We start from the raw sequence: 21696 nt of genomic DNA, 5'->3' as shown, positions 1-21696 counted from the left end.
TTTTCTTCATTAAGATAATCACAGTTTGAAAACTACGATCTTTTTTTAAGTGTGCATATTGGAAGAACCCAGTGCTTGTTCTAATAATTTCACTGTCAGTGCCTACCTGACTGACCTTGTAAAATGCTCAAACTTGGAAAGTTGAAAATATTATACATTTGAGAGATGAAACTAGTATATTTGAAGATTTCTCCAAAGATGGCTTGTTCTCATTATTGGTTCCCTTGCATATACTGAAGATATTTTCTGATATCTGTTTTACCCTGATGTCTTCATTATACTATTGGGTTGGCCAAAAAGTCTGTTATGTTTTTTCTGTAAAATAAAAGACACATTTTTCATTTTCAGTAGTAACTATATTGATTTGGATATTTTGAGTATGTCAGCTATCACCCTCAATTGGCTTCTAATGGGTAGAGGCCATTGGAAGGTGTTGTTAAACATCTTTCAATGCATAAGACAGCCCCACAGAAAAGAATTATTTGGCCAAAATGTCAGTAGTACCAAGAAATTTTTCCATTCACTACACAAATCTTCTTTTGTGTTTCATTTGCATTTTTACCTTTCCAAAGATAATTATCCATAATATACTGAAAATGTTGCTTATCTTCTTTCATTTTCTATTAAAATGGCTGCACAAAAATCACCAATTTTGACTTTTTTTAATGCACGTTGGTATGACAGCTGTCACAATACAATCTAACAAAATTGTTTCAAATGAAGTTAAAGACAACTAAGCACTACTAGAGCCATTGTATGGAAAAAAACATAATAGACTTTTTGGGCAACCCAATACATAAACTGAGAGCTATATACATAGGGCTTCTTCTTTCTTTGTTGCTTGTCATTTGAAAGTTCTTAATTTTAATTTTTAAAACTTTTTATTTTGAAAGATTTCAATATATTTAAAAATAGAATAGGATCATCAACTTCATGTACCCATCAACCAGCTACAACATTTATTAACTGTTGACCCATCTTGTTTTATCTGTACTTCACGCTTTGCCCCACTACTGGATCAATTGCATATACTCTATAGTTTTATCTGTGATACTTCAAAACTGTATCTTTAAAAGATACATAAAATTCAACTGTTGACCTAGTAAAAAATGGAAAATCTATCATAATAAAGATTCTGCTTTGTTTTTAAAATAATATAAAGGCCCATATTCTCTTTAGTACTGAGTGTCATTAATAAGTCTTTTTTAAATAAAGATTTTATTTATTTATTTTTAGAGAGAGGGAAAGGGAAGGAAAAAGAAAGGGAGAGAAACATCAGTGTGTGGTTGCCTCTCCTGTGCCACCTACTGCAACCCAGGCATGTGCCCTGACCAGGAATTGAACCGGTGACACTTTGGTTTGCAGCCAGCCCTCAATCCACTTAGCCACAGCACTCAGGGCCATTAAGAAGTCTTAATCATGCCCATGGTTGGCACTAGATATTTCTGATATGCTAAGACATACACATATCCAGTAGGGGGTTAATATCCAAAATATACAAGGAACTCAAACAAAAAACTCATAAATAACCCAGTTAAGAAATTGGCAAGAGACCTAAATCAACATTTTTCCCAAGACATACAAATGGCCAACAGGTACATAATAAGTTGCTTAATATCATTAATTATCAGAAAAATGCAAGTTAAAACCACATGAACATACCATCTCACACTCACTAAGATGGCTACTCAAAGCAGAACAAGTGTTGGGAGGATGTGGAGAAAAGGGGATACTTGTACACTGTTGGTGGGAATGTAAACTGGTAGAGGTGCTATGGAAAACAGTATGGAGATTCTTGAAGAAAATAAAAATAGAACCACCATATGATCTAGCAATTCCACTTCTATGTAAATACCCAAAGGAAATAAATTCCTGTCTCAAAGAAATACTTGTACTCCAAAGTTTATTGCATTATTATAACAATACCCAAGGTGCTGACACTTGAGTGTGCATTGAGTGATAGATAGATAAGGAAAATTTACACACACACACACCAATGCACAGGAATATTACTCCTAGAAATAGAAGAAAATTCTGCTATTTGCAACAACATGGATGAACTCTGAGGGCCTTATGCTAAGTGAAATAAGCTAGACAGACAAAGAAAAATACTGAATCGCTTATATGTAGAATCTAAAACAAAGTTGAACACAGAAACAGTAGAAAAGTGGTTGCCAGGGATGTGGTTGGGGAATAGGGAGAGGCTGAAAAAAGGTGCAAACTTTCAGGAATAAGATATGAATAGGTCTGAGGAGCTAGTGTATAACGTGATGACAGTGGTTGCTAATGCTAATATGCTATATTCTATAAATGAATTTTGCTGAGAGTAGAACTTGTATCCTTATAAAAAAAAGGTAGTATAGAGTTGATGAATGTGTTAATTAACTTGGTGGGAATCCTTTCACATTGTGTACATATATGAAACTGTCACATTGAACACTTTAAATAATTTTAAGTTTATTTGTTACTTGTACCTTAATGAAGTTGAAATTTCAAAAAAAGTAGAAGAGACACTTTGTTAGATCATGCTGATTGTTTATCTTGTATTCTTACTCTTTCATATGTTGAACTGTAGTTTCTTAACTTCTGTTGCTATTCTCAAGAAACTCCAAATATGTAGGTTTGATGATGGATGTTAAATACTTTGATGTTTTTCTCAATGTTATCATTTAACTTTTTAAAGCTAACAGTATTGAGAGGTTTACTAGGTTTTATATACTTGTCACTAGCCTGTTAACCTAAGAGAAACTATTTTTAAAGCTTCTTTTATTGTTAAATATCATATACATAAAGAAAGATATCTAAAACAAATGCATAACTTAATAAATTATTATAAGACAAACATCTGCTAAGGTAATATTAATATCTTTGAATTATTGAGCTATCATATAATTACATAAAGATATAATTAAATAAATTAGTAAAATAGAGAGACCTCAACCAAAATTTATCTTAAATATCAGAAAAGGGTAAAGCAACATTTATTTATAGGCTTTCATAAATTAATGATAATAAAAATTATAATATTTAATTTTAACTAAAATATTTTAATATTTAAATATGAATATTATTTCCATAGTTACAAATTGTATGAAAATGGGATTAAACAGTATCATTATTATGTTGTGATAACAGATTTATTTGGATTATGTAGCAGGCCCTTAGGGCAGAAGTGTTGAGATTTTGACTTTTGTATGTACTTAGGGTATTACTAGCACATTTTACTGTTTTTATGGACATCATTTATTACAAAATTTGGCTGTGCAGTAGATCAAAAGTTCAGAGATTCTCTGGATTGTTTTACAGTTTCTGAGCAACTGCCCAAAGCCAGGTAGAGTGATAGCTGAACATAAGCCATGCAGTTTGTTGTTCATAACTTTCACATTAGCACTACAATTGCCCTTGAACAATGTAAGAGTGCCAGTCCCCACGCAGATGAAAATCCACATATAGCTTCTGACTTTCCAGAAGCTTTAGTCTTCCCTTGGTATCTAAGGAGGATTGGTTCCAGAGTCCCTGAGGATAGAAAACTCTGAGAATGCTCAAGACCCTTGTATAAAATGGCAGAGAATAATGCATGCAGTCGGCCCTCCACACCCATGGATTCCCATCCACAGGTCTGTGATTGATTGCATTCACGGATGCAAAAACCCAGTGGTACAAAGAGTGCTGACAGTGCATTTATTGTAAAAATTTCTGTATAAGTGGACCCGTGCCATTCAAATCCACGTTGTTCAGTGGTCAACTTTACTGGGTGTTGTACTTACCAGAGTTTCTCATAAATTCATTTTTAAATTGTTTGAAAAATGGTTTCTGATTTCTTGAGAATGGCAGGGGGCTGGCTTTAATTGCAACATTTAAAAATTGAAAAATTTAAGATGAATCTAAACTTTTAATTCAGAAAGTTATTCTTGGATGATAAGAATGCCTTAAAGCAGGAGAGAGAATAATTAGTACTTACTGTAAAGGCTGAAATAAAGCGCTGGAAACATGTTCAACTTGTTTTTAGGGTGGAAACTTTTCAAATAAATGAAGATTTTTTTCTCTTTCATTTTCCTCATTGTCATGCTGCGATTCATTCATCTTCCTGAGAAGTAACACATAGTACATTTTCAGAAAAAAATTGCTTTTTCTTTATTTTTTAAAAGATTTTATTCATTTATTTATTTTAGACAGAGGGGAAAGGAGGGAGAGAAATATTAATGTGTGGTTGCCTCTTGTGCACTCTCTCCTGGGAATCTGGCCCACAACCCAGGCATGTGCCCCGACTGGGAATCAAACCAACAACCCTGTGGTTTGCAGGTTGACGTTCAGTCCACCAGCCAGGATGAAAATTTGCTTTTTAAAAGAAATTAAAAGTGTTGTAAATTTAGATCTGTACACTGTTCATTTCCTTAGTAAGTGCATGTAGTGAAAGGATGTCTGCCCTTTCCAAAACATAGACTTGGATTATACTTTAACCAATAATAATGCCCTATTTTTTACTTTTCCCTCTAGGAGCTACAGTTGGAACATGCAAGACAAGCCTTTGCACTGAAAGATAAAAGCAAAAGTGGCATGATTTCTGGTCTGGATTTCAGTGACATCATGGTTACCATTCGGTCTCACATGCTCACTCCCTTTGTGGAGGAGAACTTAGTTTCAGTAAGTAAAAGCAAGTTCTTCAACTTTCTATTTCCTTAAACCTTTAGAACCACCGGGTCCTGGATTGCTTCCCTGAACCCACCTGACTCTCAACTATTCTAACTTTATGTTTGCTTTTAGAAGGGAAACAGGTGTGGGTGAGAGAGGTAGTGGTGATGGTGAATAGTTGCTCCCTGGATCATGGCAAAGCCACCATCTTGCACTCCTGTGTTCCAAATGGTTTATTTCCACTTACAGAGTATAACTGCAGGGCACAGGGGAATTTGTAGACCAGGGTGTGTATTACTTTTTCCAGTGGGCAGTACATCTTTCCATCCCACCAGACTTCCCAAAGCCATGCTTTAGGAATGGCTCCTTCCTTTGTTGCCTGCAGGGTGCTGTTTGCTAGAGGGATCACCATGGGCCTCTGCTCTAATTATCATGGCCATGGCAGATGGTGTGGAGGAAATATGTGGGCATCAGCCTCTGTGGCTTACTCCTCTCTTGGTATTTGCCCCTTTACCTGTGTGTTCTGACTGCATGGATCAGACAGTTTTTTTTGTTCTGGTAAACTGCTAATATCTACTAAGTAATAGTCATCTGGACCAACAGCACACTGATGTCATCCACTTCCTCACAAAGAGTGGTGAAACTTTCCTCACCTCCCAGTTGTCTTGTCTTGTTCATGCCTTGTACTTTTGTGTAAGTTTTTGATTGCTGCTTGTTTTTAATGGAGGGAAGCCAATGAGTGCTTTTGTTGTTTCAGCTGAAGATCATTATCCCTGATGTAGGCTGGGGTAGAAAGATCAACTTCTGTTCTTTTTCTTCAGTGAATTTGAACATGGAGCATGTCACTTTCTCCTGCACATTTCACCTCCTTGACACCCATCTCCCACTCCCTTACCCTCACCTCATACCCTAATCAAAAAATGCAAGGAAGGAAGGAAAGAAAGGGAGAGAGTGAGGGAAAGAGGGAAGAAGGAGAGAGAGTCCTAGAGTGAAGGACTCACTGAATGCCTTATAGCAAAGGAACCCCTTTAATCTTTTAATTTGGGTTAGATAGTCCCATTATAGCCTTGGTTTACCAAACACCCCTTCAGTCCCTGGAGAAATATATTAAGTAATTTGTTTTGGGGTCACTGCTATCCAAATTCAGGCTAATACAAGTATCATTTATATTTGGGTTAAGGCATGTGTGTGAGGGATGGTGGGGGTGGCTACAGACCTTCACGATTAAGGTTGTCACACTCGTATTTCCATAAGCACTTCTTTGAGTTTTTAGTAGCGAATGTTTTCAATCATATGGGTTCCTTTGACTCCAGATTTAGAAATTAGGCATTTGCAAAGTATAAAAAATACTCTCTTTTTACTTTATGGCCAAGTGGTGGGCAGAAGGAGAAATTACCTCCTCACCTTGCAGAGGTAATGAAGGCCTTATTGCCCCCATCCCTCCCCAGCATGAGAGACTCTTTTGAGCTGTTCCATTAACAATATAATTTATGGTGAATAAATCCTCGCTAGATTTGCTCTATATTTTTTGGAGTTTTTGATAGTTGTTACATCTTTCATAATACAGATGCAGAACTCAGCACTGACTGTTAAATATCTTAATTATAACAATGGCCTTTAAAAAAGATAGGAAAGTTGATATTGTGAAAAAGTCTTTTTAAAAAAAGCAAATTTTAAAAATGCTCCTTATGTATAGTATTGATGTTTGGATTATCCAGAACTAGCAGGAGTTCCATGGTTGAGGGTCTTGAAAATCCTGTTTAAATAACTATTGTTTTTGATCTGTGATAATTATATTTGTTGTTTCTGACCTTATAGGTAGATGAACCATGAAGTCTAACTTCCAGATGTTGCTTTCTTCCCTAAAACCTAAATTACATAGACCTCCCTGAGGGCATGAAAGGCACTGAGTGTTTTAGTACAATGCTTATCTTGTGTTTATGGACTGGTTGTTAATCATTTTAATAATGAAGATTCCTTTGGATAATCTTTGAGAAAAGTGCAGGGTCCATAAACATGTGTTTTGTTTTTTAACTTTTTGTGTTGTAATTTCCTAGGCAGCTGGAGGAAGTATCTCACATCAGGTTAGCTTCTCCTACTTCAATGCATTTAACTCCTTACTGAATAACATGGAGCTTGTTCGTAAGATATATAGCACTCTAGCTGGCACAAGGAGAGATTTTGAAGTCACAAAGGGTAAGATTTAAAATATACATATTGATTTGAATCTCAGCATTTTCACTCTTCTTTATCTAGGGCATGAGTTTGATCTAAGTTTACTACTCTGAAGTCAGATCTAGAAAGTGTGTTGCCATGTGTACATGCTTCACTTGGACCATAATGGTCTGCACAGATCCAGGTGGATTTAATGGGATGCTGAGGTCAGGAATGGAAAAGTGGCTTTGACAGTTTTGAAAAGAACCTTGGCCCAATCTGTCAAACAGGTCAGTGGCACTGTGGCAGCAGCTTGTTTGTACCAGGAAGGAGTTGCCACAGAAAGAAGGGCAAGCCCACTCCTTTTGCTGAATTGCAGTAGGATGTTTTAGGTGACTGGAAAGCAGCCAGTTCTTTTATTTTGTAACTCTGAGGACCAAAGTGAATTAATAAGATAAGAGGATTCTAAAGAGATTGTTGTATTTTTGAAGTTAATTTATCTTGACCTGTTTTTGCTGTTTCATTATCTTAACATTTTCTTTTGCTAGCTTTCAGAATTTTGTAGTTGTATTTATATAGTTGAACTTGAGTATTTAAATTCAGTTTTAGATTTTAAAAATAATTCAAAAATGCCTTGGGCTTGGAGATTACAGTTAGTTAAGGTAGAAATTTGTTGTATATTAAGAATCTTTTAAGATTTTAAAAGATTTTTTTTCTTCCAGAGGAATTTTCCCAGAGTGCAATACGCTATGGACAAGTCACTCCACTGGAAATTGATATCTTATACCAGCTTGCAGACTTATATAATGCTACAGGGTAACTATTCCCGTAGTTCTTCAGGATATTTATTAATGGGACAGTTCTTTTAACATGTGAAGCAGTTTACTGTAACAATAGTTTATTCAGTGTATAAATTTCAAGAAAGAAAGACAGTCAGATATGAGAAATGGGAGGAAGGAGACAGAGGAAGACAGGCTACAGGTAGGGAGAGATAGAGGGAGGAAAACGGAGAGAGAAAACAGGAGGGGAAAAGGAGGGGAAGGAAAGGGGAGGCCGAGGTAGAAGGAGTGGTAACAGAAGGAAGTAAGGGGCTGTTGAGGGGCATGATGGAGAAATGGGGGAAGGAAGAAAAATGAGATGAAGGGGACAGAAGTGAGAAGAAGTAAGAGATGGGACAATGGGTTTCATCTGCACTCTCTGGAGGTGTTAGGAATTTAAAGAGGTTTATGGAAATTTACCTAAATTTGTAAAATAAACTGAGTTACATGTTCAGGAATTATATGATCTTGCGGGTTCATTGTGAATGGTTATATTGCTAAATAATGTATACCATTTTGTGTTGGAGAGTATCATTTTTAAAAAATATGCCTGTGACATTATTACCATACTTACCATCACAGACAAGTTTAGGTGTTTTATGCCTCTATTTTGTGGACTAAAAAACTGCAAGGCACATAGAGAATATTTAATTTGCAGTCTTAGGCAAATCCCAAAGAAAAACTCTTATCTGTGGGTACCCAGCAGAACCTGTAGGGGAGAAAACTCATGATCTGTTAAGTGATCAGATATTTTTTTAGTTGCCTCTGGTAGTTCAATGTAAGAGTATCTGGGGGAGGGGGAAGGGTTTTACCCCTAGAACGAAGGACTAATAGAAGTTGAGTGTATTGGGTAATTCACTGCTTTCATGCTATGTAATGAGTTGGTGAGCTAGAGATGACACCAAATATATCAAGCTATGTCTCATTCATTTAGAAATCATATTTTTATCAAAGGTTTTGAGCCTCCTACACAATAATAAATACTTTTAAAAAGTGCTTCTCAAAATGATATGCGAAGTGACCTTTTATCTTGTTCACAGAATGTACTTCTTTGTAAGTAAATTTTTGTGAACAGTAATGCATTCGCATGGTTCAAAACTGAGAGAGTTGAAAAGAACATGCCATATCCCAGAACCAGTGCACCTGGTAGACAGCTTCAGACCACCTGGATTACAACCGTATCACGTCCACAACTGACACATTCAAGGGATGGATTCAGTGAGCACCAAAGCCCCACTGAAGCAAGCCCTGCTCCATAGAGTCAGCTCCTGTGCAGAAGCTCCTCTGCTACAGTTGTAGCCGGTCCTCACAGCTGATTGGCTTGGGGGTGAATCCCTCCCAGTGATGCCAAGAGCAATCAAGGCTCGACCACAACAGAACAATTCACACAGTCCACACAGAAGTGCACCTTGGGTGCACCTCTCAGCTTGGGTGACTGGGAGGTCACTCCACTGGAACCTGTAGGAAACCTACTACCCAAGGTCACTCTATTAAGTCTGGGAGACGTAGCAGCTCTGCCCCTAATACATAGAAACAAACATGAGGAAGTAGCCAAAATGTGGAGATAAAGAAACAGGGCTCAAATGAAAGACCAGGAGAAATCTTCAGAAAACAACGAAATGAAATGGAGGCAAGCAAACTACCAGGTATGGAGTTCAAAACTATAGATATAAGGATGCTCAAGGAACTTCAACAGCATGAAAAAGGACATAGAAACCATAAAAAAGAGCCAGTCAGAAACGAAGGATACACTAACTGAAAAGGAGAATAATTTACAGGGAATCAACAGTCCAGTGAGTGAAGCTGAGAACCAAATTTTTAGTGATTTGGAATATAAGGAAGCAAAAAAAAAAAAAACCACCCAATCAGAGGAGCAAAAAGAAAAAGAATCCCAAAATATAAAGATAGTGTATGGGAGCCTCTGGAACAACTTCAAGTGTACCAAGATTTGCATTATGGGAGTGCCAGAAGGAGAAGAGAGAGAGCAAGAAATTGAAAACCTATTTGAAAAAATAATGACAGAAAACTTCCCTTACCTGGTGAAGAAAATAGACATATAAGTCCAGGAAGTGCAGAGTCCCAAACAAGATGAATTCAAAGAGGCCCTCAACAAGATACATCATAATTAAAATGATAAAAGCTGAAAACAAAGAGAGAATCTTAAAAGCAGCAAGAGAAAAGAGGTCAGTTGACTACAAGGGAGGTCTTATCAGACCATCAGCTGATTTCTCAACAGAAACTTTGCAGGTTAAAAGGGATTGGCAAGAAATAGTGCAAGTGCTGAAAAGCAAGGACCTATAACCAAGATTACATAGCAAACCTATAATTTAGAATTGAAGGCCATATAAAGAGCTTCCCAGACAAGAAAAAAACTAAAGGAGTTCATCACCACTAAACCAGTATTAAATGAAACGTTAAAGGTTCTTTTTTAAGAAAAAGAAGAAAAAAGATTAAAATATGAACAATAAAATAACAATAAATACATATCTATCAATAATTGAATCTAAAAGTTAAAATAAATGAACAAGCCGAACAGATCAGACTCATAGATACAGAGAACATTTTGACGGTTGCCAGATGGGTGGGCGTTTGCAGGGATGGGTGAAAAAGGTGAAGGGAGTCAGAAATACAAATTGGTAGTTATAGAATAGTCATGGATCCCCATGACTATAATACAGCATAGGGAATATAGTCAGTAATATTCTATTAACTATGTATGGCATCAGATGGGTATGAGATTTATTGGGATGATCACACAGTAAGTTATATGGTGTCTAATCACTGGGCTGTATACCTAAAACTAATGTATGTCAACTGTAATTGAAAAATAAAAATGATTAAAAATAAATAAATGAAAGCATGCCATATAAAAAGCCTCCTTTCTATTCTGTGCCTTTACTTAAAGGCATCCAGTAATGATCAGTTTTTTTGTCTGTCCTCAAGATACTTTGTACCTATGCATTAAGCATGTGTACTGAGAGAATACATTTAGTATGCATGAAGTATCAACATGTATACTTTGCTTATGGCAGAAATTATTTTTTTATTTCTAATATCTGTTAGTGGAGTCTTTTTAAATTTGTATACTCCACATTATTTCTCTGCAGTCTTTTGTGTTATGTTGTGGCAAGCAGTTATGTTGTGAAGTTGTTTTTTCTCACTGTGATCTGTGTGAATAGAGAAATACTATTTTTTAAGCCCTAGTTCTTTCATTCTCCTTTTTTTTCCCCTGAAGAGAGATCATCTTAGTATGAGGAGTTTGTTGGTGTGTAACAGTTCTTTCTTTTCCATATTTTTGCTTGAAGGCGCTTGACTTTGGCAGATATTGAGAGAATAGCACCGTTGGCCGAGGGAGCCTTACCTTACAACCTGGCAGAACTTCAGAGACAGGTAGGAGTCTGATAAATAGAAACACCTTCAAAAATCCTGAAATAGTATGTACACGACAGACTAGAGCTTCTGAATGATGAAATTTAAAAACTACTTTCCAGAAAGAGACTTTATTTCGTTTAAAGATTACCTTTATAGAACTGTTCACTCTCACCCTCGGGGTATTTTTATGGGGTAACTGGATTTTATATTTGTGGTTTATCTTCAGTTTATTAACATAAAAAGGAAAATAAGAGTGCAAACATACATGGGCTTACCTTCCTTCCCCCTGGAATTAGCAGTCTTTTAATTTGTCTAGTCACATTTATTTATTGACTAGAGAAAGAGAGAGAGACACATCAATTTTTCTTGTTCCACCTACGCATGTTTTTCTGACCAGGAATCGAACCTGGCAGCCTTGGTGTATTGGGATGACACTCTAAGCAACTGAGCTACCAAGCCAGGGATGTCTAATCACATAAAGATTAGTGTTAAGTTCAGTTTGTATCATTAAACTGATATTTATGGGGTTTTTAAAATACAAAACATTTTTCACTGAGATTGTACCTTAACAGTACCGCAGAAAAACTGTCTAATTAATGAACTAGAAGGGAAACCTTGAGTGTAATATTTTTGATAAAATACTAGATATTCATGTTAAGGATGATTAAAATCAATAGCTTCTGAGTCCTATAGTTAATACAGCCCCATTTCTGATTTCAAAAATACTATCTTAAGAAAATAAATGCCCATGATATTATCTTGAAGAGTGAAATGGAATATATATTTTTAAAATCTTGTTTTAAACCAAAACCACTACCTCAATAGCCCTCGGGGGAAGCCTCCATTGTAGTGGGCGTGAGGGTTAGGACAACTATAGCTTCTCCTCCTGGTCCTTCCCTGCTCTAAGGGACATGAGTCATGTGTCCGCCATGACTCTGTGAGACTGTGGTGCCCCGTGAGGCTAGGAGATGTGGGGAGGGAGCAAAGAAGACAGAAGACAAGGAATGAGAGCGAAAACGTTAAGTGAGCGTGCCACAGGAGAACCCAGTCTGCCTGTTCTTTATTGCTGCCACTCTGGTGGCAGAGCCAGGTGTGCTGGTGAAAGACCAAGGCGTGTAAGTGTGGTCACTTTGGGGAGTGTCGGTATTATCAGTAAATCTTACTTCTCCTTGAACTCCATGGAGTGATGATTCTATGTCTGAAATTAATTAGAATGTCCAGATCTAACTTTACATAATAAATGAGAACTTTTATAATCTGCTAAGGAAATTGAAAATGGAAAATATTGCTTTTATATCTACATTTTATGTTAATACTTTGTTTTCTTGGTGTGTAATAGAGCTTCCTGCAGATTAAAATATATCTGCAAACCATTGCAATTTAGCTTCTTTAGTAAAAAAAATTCCTGTCTGCTGCTGTCAAAGTTAATTTCTAGTATACATCCTTAGATCCTTTAAAAATAGATGGATCTAATTCTTTGACTTATGATAAAATTTAATAAAATTACTAAAAATGTGAGACATTGAAATATTTAAGTTAAGGAGCTCTTATTGAATTTAATTTTATATTTTGTAGTGTATATTCATAAAAATTTGCTCTTAAAGTTTGAAAAATTGCATTTCAAAAGGAGCTCTTTTTCAGTGTCACGTGTCTATAACTATAGCTTTCCCGGGGGGGGGTCCTTATATTTACAATTGTAGAATATTTCACTTAGCTTGTTAAAGGCAGTGTAATGAACTGAGAAGTGCCGACTCATTTCCTCCTTCCTCAGCCTTTCTGCTGCTCGTATTTTTCATTTTACCTGACTTTCTTGCCCCTAGCAAGTTTCCTACAAGTCATAGATTACACAGCTGTTTTTGTAATCTTCAGTGCCCCAATTCTACCTCCCTCATATTCCTTAGGAAGGCGAGGTAATTCTGCTACTGGTGTACGCCTTTTCGTGGGCAGACTCGAAGTTGATTTGCCTGCCTTCAGTGGCAGCGCTGATGCTTTCGTGCTGACACGATGGCCTCACAGTTCTGGTCAGACACTTAGCAAATGGGCAGTGATAACATTACCACTTCCTCCTTTTCCCTGGGTTCTGCTGGGCATCCAGAGTGGGGCTGCAGTGCCTGTCCTGCCTTTTCCTGAACCAGTAGGATGGCACAGGGATTTTGGGATTTCCAGAGTCGCCAGAGAGATCCTGGGTGTTCTTGCCTTGTCCCCAAAGGAGGCACCTCAGAGCCTGCATTGTTGGTTTTTCCGTTCTCATAGCAGCTAGACTGGGTAGTCTTATTGCTTAGGGTGAAGAATAGAGAAATAAAAATAAAGATTTCAAACCTATTTTCCCCTGTAAATTATTGAAAAGCACCTCTTAAAGATAAGAAGTCATAATTTTTAGAATTTTATAGACATAGATTTCTGAAGACTGTGTAGGAGGGATTCAAATTAATATCCCTACTTACATACATTGTAAAATCTGGCCTGTGCTATTCTTGGGATCTGGTACATGTTTCTCCTTTAGTAAAATGAGTACCTTCAAATATTTTCAAGATTCCTTCAAACTCCTGCATTCTGCAAAAATAATGAGAATTCATAGATTTTAATTTTATTTTCAAAATTCTAAATGTATCCTCTTTTTTCTTTGTAGCATTAAAAACTTTGTAAGGAATACAGGTTTGGACCAAGTAGACTAATATAAACATATGCCTAAATTCTTACAACAACCAAAGTAATAAACTTTTTACTGATTTTCAGTACAGAAAAGACTTTTTTCAGTTAACACATTTTAGATTTATATAGACTACGATTTCAATGCCTTAGTTTTTTAAATTCTGTAGACCCCACAGAATTACAGAAATGCTAACTGTAACTATTTTCATTTCAATTCCAGAAGACATTGTTGATCCTTTTATAATTTTTTCTGTATTACCAAGTTAGGAATTCAGAAACTATGAACATTTCACGTACAGAATGTTCTCCTATAGGCATCCACTTGACACTTAGGTGTAAAAATGGGCGGGCTGGCCTGTGTTGTTGTCATCTCACCCTGTGAAAGTTGTTATTAAAACACGTGTGTGTCACAGAGACTCTGTGAGTTCAGAAATAGGGAAGTTATGAGAGGTGGAGGTTAAGAATTTGAGCATTGATCATTTAACATCCTTTCTCAATTCCCTCCTTTATTAAATGAAGAGAATACTATCATCTGATAGGGTTATTGTGAAAATTACATGAGATAATGCAGTTACACCTACTAAGCAAGCAATAGACGTTGACTGCTGTTATTGTGGTTCTTGCTGTTGTTGACTGTAGGAAGCCTGTCTGAGCACACTGCCTGGCGGGTTCACGTGTATATACGACACAACTCCTCATCCACCCTCCTTTTTTCCCTTAGGTGGAAGAGGATGCAAAGTGAGGAAAAAATGTATCTTTATATTTTCTTCTTTATTGTCTGGATTGTTTTACTTTAAACATTTTTTTTGTGCTGGCTGAAATTAATGCTATATTTTTTTAAATTAATTGATAGGGGCCCTGGCTGGTATAGCTCAATGGATTGAGCATGGGCCTGCAAACCAGAGGATCGAGGTTTGATTCCCAGTCAGGGCACATGCCTGGGTTACAGGCCAGCTCCCAGCAGGGGACACATGAGAGGCAACCACACACTGATGTTTGTCCTCCTCTCTCCTTCCCTTCCCCTCTAAAGATAAATAAATAAATAAAAATTTAAGCCATTAAAAAATTAATTGATAGGGGAAAAATTCCCTATCTTACATCATACATAAAAATCTTTTCCAGTTGAAATGTTCTAAATGTGGAAGATAAAAGCTTGTAGAAGATAATAGGAAATTATATCCATATTCTAGAAAAAGGAGGGTTTTGATAGAAAATACTTGGCATAAAGATGAAGACTAATAAGTTGAACTTCATTAAATTTAAGAACTTTTGGTCATTAAAACATATCACTAAAAGGATGAAAAGATAAGCTACACAAAAGGGGAAAATGGAGGATATTCAAATGGTATAAGAAAAAGAAAAGAAAGAAAAGGAAGGAAAGAAAGAATAAGAAAGTAAGAACAGAAAGAAAAGGAAGAAAAGTTTAGTATCACTAGTAAACAGAGAAAATACACTTTAAAACTACAATTAGATGCTATTTTATGCTACCCAGATTGACCAAAATTATACTCTTATGTTAATTGTTCAGGGGATGGAGAAATGGTGATAAACTGCTGGCGTCACCACTTGAGAAGTGGTTTGATACTGTCAGCTGCAGTTGAAGAGACACATACTCTGTGGCCTGACAGTTCTTTTCCTGGGTGTAGTCCCTGCCAGGAATGAGTGCATGTGTTGATTAAAAGACACATGCAAGAATGTGTATAGCAGTATTATTTACAATAGCAAAACATCGGAAACAGTTTTACAATATCCATTAACAGTAGAATGGGTAGATATGTTGTGGTATCAAATGACCAGTGAAAAAATGAGAATTTTCATTTGGGGAACATGGTGAGTTAAATAAAAGGAGGTAGGTTGCAGAGAGAAGGGGATGTGACATTTTTGGAGCATGAATCACTTTGGAGGTTAAAATAGGTTAAAGATTAATTTTGGCCCTATGTGAGGATGGGTAAATAAGCTTCATTTTCTTTACTATAGTATCAGTTAATGATCTATGGGGGAAATGATCTGTGATGGACCTGCTTGGTACTTTTACTTGGTACATATACATACTTTAAAAAAAGTTTTTAAGAATAAATCCAAGCTACAGATTACTCACACAAAGAACTTCTGGAGTATAAGCTGGGCTGGGTCCAGCCAAAACGTTATTAGAATGACCTCGCCCTGTCACGTGTGGCACCCCTTAGACACAGGCCTTGTCTCTGCTCTATGTTTTGCATTTTCATGGACCCTCTTTGAACTTTGGATTTATGAGTAAAGAGAAAGCATTGCAATCAACTTACTAGTTTTTTTTTTGGAACTTTTTACCTTTGTTACCTGTGATAATTTTACCATAATGGAAGTCTGCTCTCAAAAAAGAAGGAATTGGGTTTATATATTAGTTTTAGTCATTTGTTTGCCATGAACTTCATTTAAATTATTAGATTTCAAGACTTTGAGAGAAAAGTATATATTGTTTAACATTATACATACATACACACATATAAAATTTATCTCCATTTGCTAGACTGGCCTTCAGGTTTTAATCTTGTTTTGAAAGGCTAAGAATATTGACTTCAAAACAGGTATGTTAAATTCATAGATATGATTTAGAGACAAAAGACTTTTGTTTTATTTTGCCTAGCCTTATTTTGCCATTCCAATCATATATTTTAGTTTGTATAAAATCTGGCCTTTCTTCCCCTTCCTATGCTCAGTATAGAAGACCACAGCTTTACCTTCTTCTTCTGCGCAGGAATAGAGTGCTGTCTGGAAAAGGCAGTTGTCTTTCCTGGACTGGCACCCTGCGTGGAGCAGCTTGGTGTGGGCAGGTTGCTTGACTTGTTGACTGACATGATCTTGTCTTATCCAGTTCTTATTTATAGGATGGGGATACATTTAACAACAAAAGCAAAAGGAGGTTTCTTCTCCAATGAGATCTCAAGTCATCACCTATTAGATACATATGTTTAGGAGACAGTTTAAAATTCATTTAAGGGGCTCAACTCTTTTTTAAAAAAAGATGTTTTACTCTTATTTTCCTTTGAAAAACAACCTTATTAAATATTACCTTCATGATCATAGTCTTAACTGTAAGGAAAAGAGTGCTTTTTCCTTTGGCTCATTTGCTTACTGTAGGCAGTCTTCTTAGGGCTGAGTATTTTCTTTCAGCCTAAATGCCAAAAATTCCATACACAGTCATTAGTAGGGATGACAGCTACAGTAGCAGACTGCTTATGAATATTCATGATGTGAAATCCATAGCATTAATTACATTAATTTACATACCTGAATACAAGTGAACCATAAGTTATAGTGTTGGCTGAGTCTTAAAAAAAATCTCTTAGTAACCATATAGGTTTTTTTTTTAAATAAGTGCTATTTAATAAGGGTGGAGGCAACATTTCTTTCAAAAAGCTTTTGGGTATTTATGATTAGAGATGTTTTTAGCTAAGGATTAATCCTTAGCTAAATCACAGTATAATCCTTTAGTTTTCATAGGATTTTGTAGGGATTATAAACTTTCTTTAAAGGAAGATAGTATAAAGAAAACATGTGGTTGAACACAGGAGAAATCTTTTATGTGAATAAAAGATTTAGGGAATTAGTGGTTACTTGAATTTTATTTGAGATTATAGCTCTTTTATTCTATGAGTTTTTAATTCAACATATTCTTTTGAGAGGAGACATGATTGAATATAATAATATATGAGAATGAGTTTTATTTTCATCCAGTTTTATGGTTGAAAAATTCTGATTTTGGAAAAAAGTTTATGTACATGTTTTCAGAAATGAAAAACATGTATGCTGTATGTTTTAATAGGCATAACAACCACATTGATTTTAAAGTATTTTAAAATCTAAGTCAAAATGTTATAAATTGAATTTCTTCAAAATATGTGATATTAAATGCCATCTTTACCTTGAAGTTACTGACTGCATTTGTTTTTAATTATTTTGTCTTTAAAACAGAGTAATATAATTCATTGGTTAGCCTCACTGTATTTAGTCTACATTTTAAAAACTAATTGAAACATATTCAGTTAATATAATACTTTAAAGTAATACTGAAAGGTTTTCAAGTTAATAAATGAAAAACAAAATAAAAAAAATTTAACTTCATTCTTTTATCATTTCTATTTTGTATGTTTGAAATATGTATAATTTTATAATATATTACTTAAATTTATGAATATAAATAAATATGTAATTATATATAAACAAATAATTATAAATATACATGTATATAATTAGGATGGTAGAACATGCATATAGCTTATAAATGAAATAATATATTAGGGTTAGGTGCTTAAAATCTTTGTCTGGCAAGAGTGTTCAATCAGAAACAGATGCTGGAGACTGTTGACTTAAAGGATGATGGAGAATGCAGTGGGGCAGCCTTCGCTGTTCTTACTCCCCAGCCCACAGTGAGACCCGTGACAAGTTGCCTGTCCTGTCCGTAGTACGGCCTTGTTACGTGTGTGTGTTCAGTGAACTGACTGACAGTGTGGTCTCATTGTGGAGAGAAGTTGCTGATTGTCAGCATCCTCCTTATGGTCTCACAAGGGAATTTATTTACAGAAGATTGAAAAACACTGGACCCCTGAGGCTCCATTAGGCATAGGTCTTGAGTGCTTGGTCATGTACTTTTTCATAGCAAATGTCTAGACAGTTTAAACTTTGTATTACTATTGTAGTAATAAACAAGACAAAATAAATATCTTTTTAGATGGCACATTTTTTTGCTGTTCTGTGAACAAATCAAAATTAGGCTATGTTCAAGGTTTTGTTAAAATATTTTACTCTTTCCCATATTAGATTCCAAATGAAAATATCAGCCTCAAGTTATTAATTGCTCATTTTGTTACAGCATGTAAATCAAACATAATAGATGGCTATATAGTTGCTTGGGCTTATTTGATAGGAAAAAATGTGTTTCCTACAAGATCATGATTATGTCCTACTATATGTAATTTTCTACTTTTTAAATAATAGTTTCTACCATGAATTAAATTCAGCTTTGGATGTAGTCATTGGATTAATAAAGTTGGAGTATTGGGATAGTTGAAATTTATAAAATATCTAGTGATGTTATCTGATGTAACAGTATTTTACTGTTTGCCAGATTTTATAAGGATTTCATTTTTTTCATTGAACATTACTTTTCTTTTTATTATAGAATTTATTGAACCACGGCATCATGGCCATCATAATGAGCTTTTAAAAAGATCTCTGCCTACAGAGATCACAATCAGACATTAAATATTTAGATATCAGATGCTTTGGTTAAAATAGAAATGATGCTTAGCCCTGGCAGAGTAGCTCAGTTGGTTAAAACATCATCCCCATATGTCAAGGTTGTAGATTCAGTCTCCGGTCAGGGCACATACAAAAAGCAACCAGTGAACGCATAATAGTAGAACAACAAATTAATGTCTCTCTCTGAAATCAATCAATAAAAAAAATTTTAAACAGAAGTGATGCTTATTGTGGTGCAAAATTTATAAAACAAGAAGGCAAAACCTTTCTATAGTCTGCCTCCCAAATTGTTAAGTATCTGGCTTTGCCATATTTATCTTTGTTAATTGAGCTTTGAAGAGATTGTACAATGAAAGCAAATCAGAGTAGACTAGCTTTTTTCTTTCTTTTAGATTTTAGGAATGGATTCCCTCTCCATTAAATTATTATAATGAATAACTTTTTATTATGCTGTTTTTAGAAGCTTATTTCTTAGTTAATATTTTTCAAGTTTTCATTATAATAGTTTTATTCCTTCATTTCAGACTGTTAAATAACTGCTATTTCATAGTGAAAATATTAAAGAAAAAGAGTGACACACTAATGTAGACAAATTATTTCAGATTCTTAATGCTGTGTAGGTTACCTATGCAATAACATTCTGAATCACAGGATTTTCCCCTTTGCTTTACTATCATCATAGATTTTATATTAGAACCATAAATGTGGCTAGGACAGTAATTTTCTAGCTACATAGCAGAATGATTAGGAATTAAAAATATATAAGCTCTAGGCCCCAGGGATTTATTTTTTAAAGCCCTTTAGGTGTTTCCTTTGTTTAGGTAGAGTTGGGGAATACATAGGTGTAGGAGAGCAAATGCTCAATACTTTAGGTCAGAAATACTGCACTAACCTTAGTGGTTGAGCTGCAAAGCCAGAAATAAGGTTCTGAGCCCTAGAAATAGGAATTATTATCCCAAGAGAGAAGCCCTTGACATTGCTTTACATGGAATCCTAGTTATGTGATTTCTCTAGCACTAATAGATGAGAGGTGGCAAAAGCAACAAGGAAGCTGTTGGTAGAAGAGGTCATCTCTATTGGGCCTGGGAGGGTAGCACAGACAGCTGCATTAGATGTGGATGCAGTGACTGGTGGACATATGAATATGATGCACTCCAGTCATTACAGATGGTACATGTGATCAATAGTCTCTGACCTACGAATCAAGACAGTTTTTGTACATTAAAAAAATATTTTTTAAATTTTAAGTTAGTGTAAAGAAGGAAGGAAAGATGTTATACTTGAAATGTGTATTTGCTTCAGTAAAATGATTCATTCCCCAATAGCAGCAGATAGATGAGGTATTAATAGGCTGTTAAAAAAAGAGGGAAGAAGCTACTCTGTCTATCTGACTAGATATGGATTTTCAATGCCAATAATAGAAGTATACATTTAAAAATCCACTGTAGCTTTTTTGTTTGCTGTATGCTTTTTCAGTTGTGTGGGTTTTTTTTTACATGTTTTCTTCTACCCCGCAGCAATCTCATGGTTTAGGCAGGCCTGTCTGGCTCCAGATTGCCGAGTCTGCTTACAGATTCACTCTGGGCTCAATTGCTGGAGGTGAGTGATATGTCTGTGTGCTGTTTCGAGCTTGTGATCATGTAATATTATCTCATGAGTCCGGGACAGATCAGCAAAGGTGCAGTTCATTGTTTCCTCGGGTCACGGCTGGAGGTCTCTCTGAAGCATTAAAAAAATTTTTTTAAACCTACAATCAGGGGACTTGTCATAGCATGGTCATAGCCCCTCTGGCTGCAGTCTGTAGGACAAACCCCTGTCGTAATGTGAAAGTCTTGGGTGCAGTGCTGTACTCACCTGAATTATGCAGGTTAAAGCCACTACATAGCAATGCAGAATAGACTGTTCATGGTTTTGGGGGTGCGGGCAGGTAGGAAATCAAGATTTGAGGTACAAATCCCAGAACCTTATGAAATAAGACAACCTCTCAAATTGATTCACATTTGCTTTTCTGCTTGAATTTTTTCCCTTCCCTTTTACTGATTGAAGAATATCTGGATTTGTAGCTTATTTGCTAAATGAACCTCCCATCCCTGCTCCTGGGCATAATTCAAGACTTTGGGGGGGGGGGCTTTAATCTCTGCATAGAAGAAGTGTAAAATCTGAAATTGCTTTGTTGAGAAGAACCGGGCAGGTATGATTAAAATACTTATGATTTTTCAAAACAAGCCTGAACTAATAATGAAACTATTATTTTTTCTTTTCAGTCTCAGTTTTAGAAGTTGCAAAGCACGTTTTAGTTTTCAACAGTTGAAAAATATAGTACTCTAGTTCATGTTATAAAATTTTCAGTCCCTGAGAAATCTAAAGCCTGGCTTTTTCTTTTTTAAACCAAATTCTGTACATAGGGATAGGATTATACCGAGATTTTGTTTCAATATTGTGGTTGTAACTAGGATTAATTTACCCAAATGCTTTAGTAAACTAAAATTTTAAATTATATTCTCCTGTATGTATATACAGAGTCATTTTAAAGGGGTAACTGGTATGATATTGGGTTGGCCAAAAGGTCCATATGGTTTTTTTCTATAAAATAAATAAAAGAAATTTTTCATTTTCACCAATAACTTTATTGATTTGGATGTTTTGAGTATGTCAGCTATCTTCTGCATGGTACAATGTTGATTGTTCTCAATTAATGCCTGAATTTGATCGCTGTCAACTTCAACTGATCTACCCAACCATGGAGCATCAACCAGTGAAAAATCTCTAGTACAAGACTTTGCAAACCACTTTTGACATGTTCAGTCAGTCACAGCACCTTCTCCATACA

General features: G+C 35.6%; 1 protein-coding gene across 1 annotated transcript in view; it reads left to right on the top strand.

The window, feature by feature from the left end:
- SLC25A12 (solute carrier family 25 member 12) overlaps nt 1–21696 on the top strand; it is an 87732-nt gene that overhangs the window by 42720 nt on the left and 23316 nt on the right. The window contains exons 6-10 of the mRNA XM_053665056.1: nt 4498–4644; nt 6690–6828; nt 7509–7602; nt 10910–10994; nt 20384–20465. Coding sequence (XP_053521031.1) covers nt 4498–4644; nt 6690–6828; nt 7509–7602; nt 10910–10994; nt 20384–20465 — 547 coding nt within the window. The remainder of the gene's footprint in view (nt 1–4497; nt 4645–6689; nt 6829–7508; nt 7603–10909; nt 10995–20383; nt 20466–21696) is intronic.

Source organism: Artibeus jamaicensis, unplaced genomic scaffold, assembly GCF_021234435.1.
Source record: "Artibeus jamaicensis isolate MK-2021 breed Jamaican fruit bat unplaced genomic scaffold, CSHL_Jam_final contig_391, whole genome shotgun sequence".
Lineage (NCBI taxonomy): Eukaryota > Metazoa > Chordata > Mammalia > Chiroptera > Phyllostomidae > Artibeus > Artibeus jamaicensis.
The sequence above is the reverse complement of the archived record's forward strand: the minus strand, read 5'-3'. Positions and strand labels throughout refer to the sequence as shown.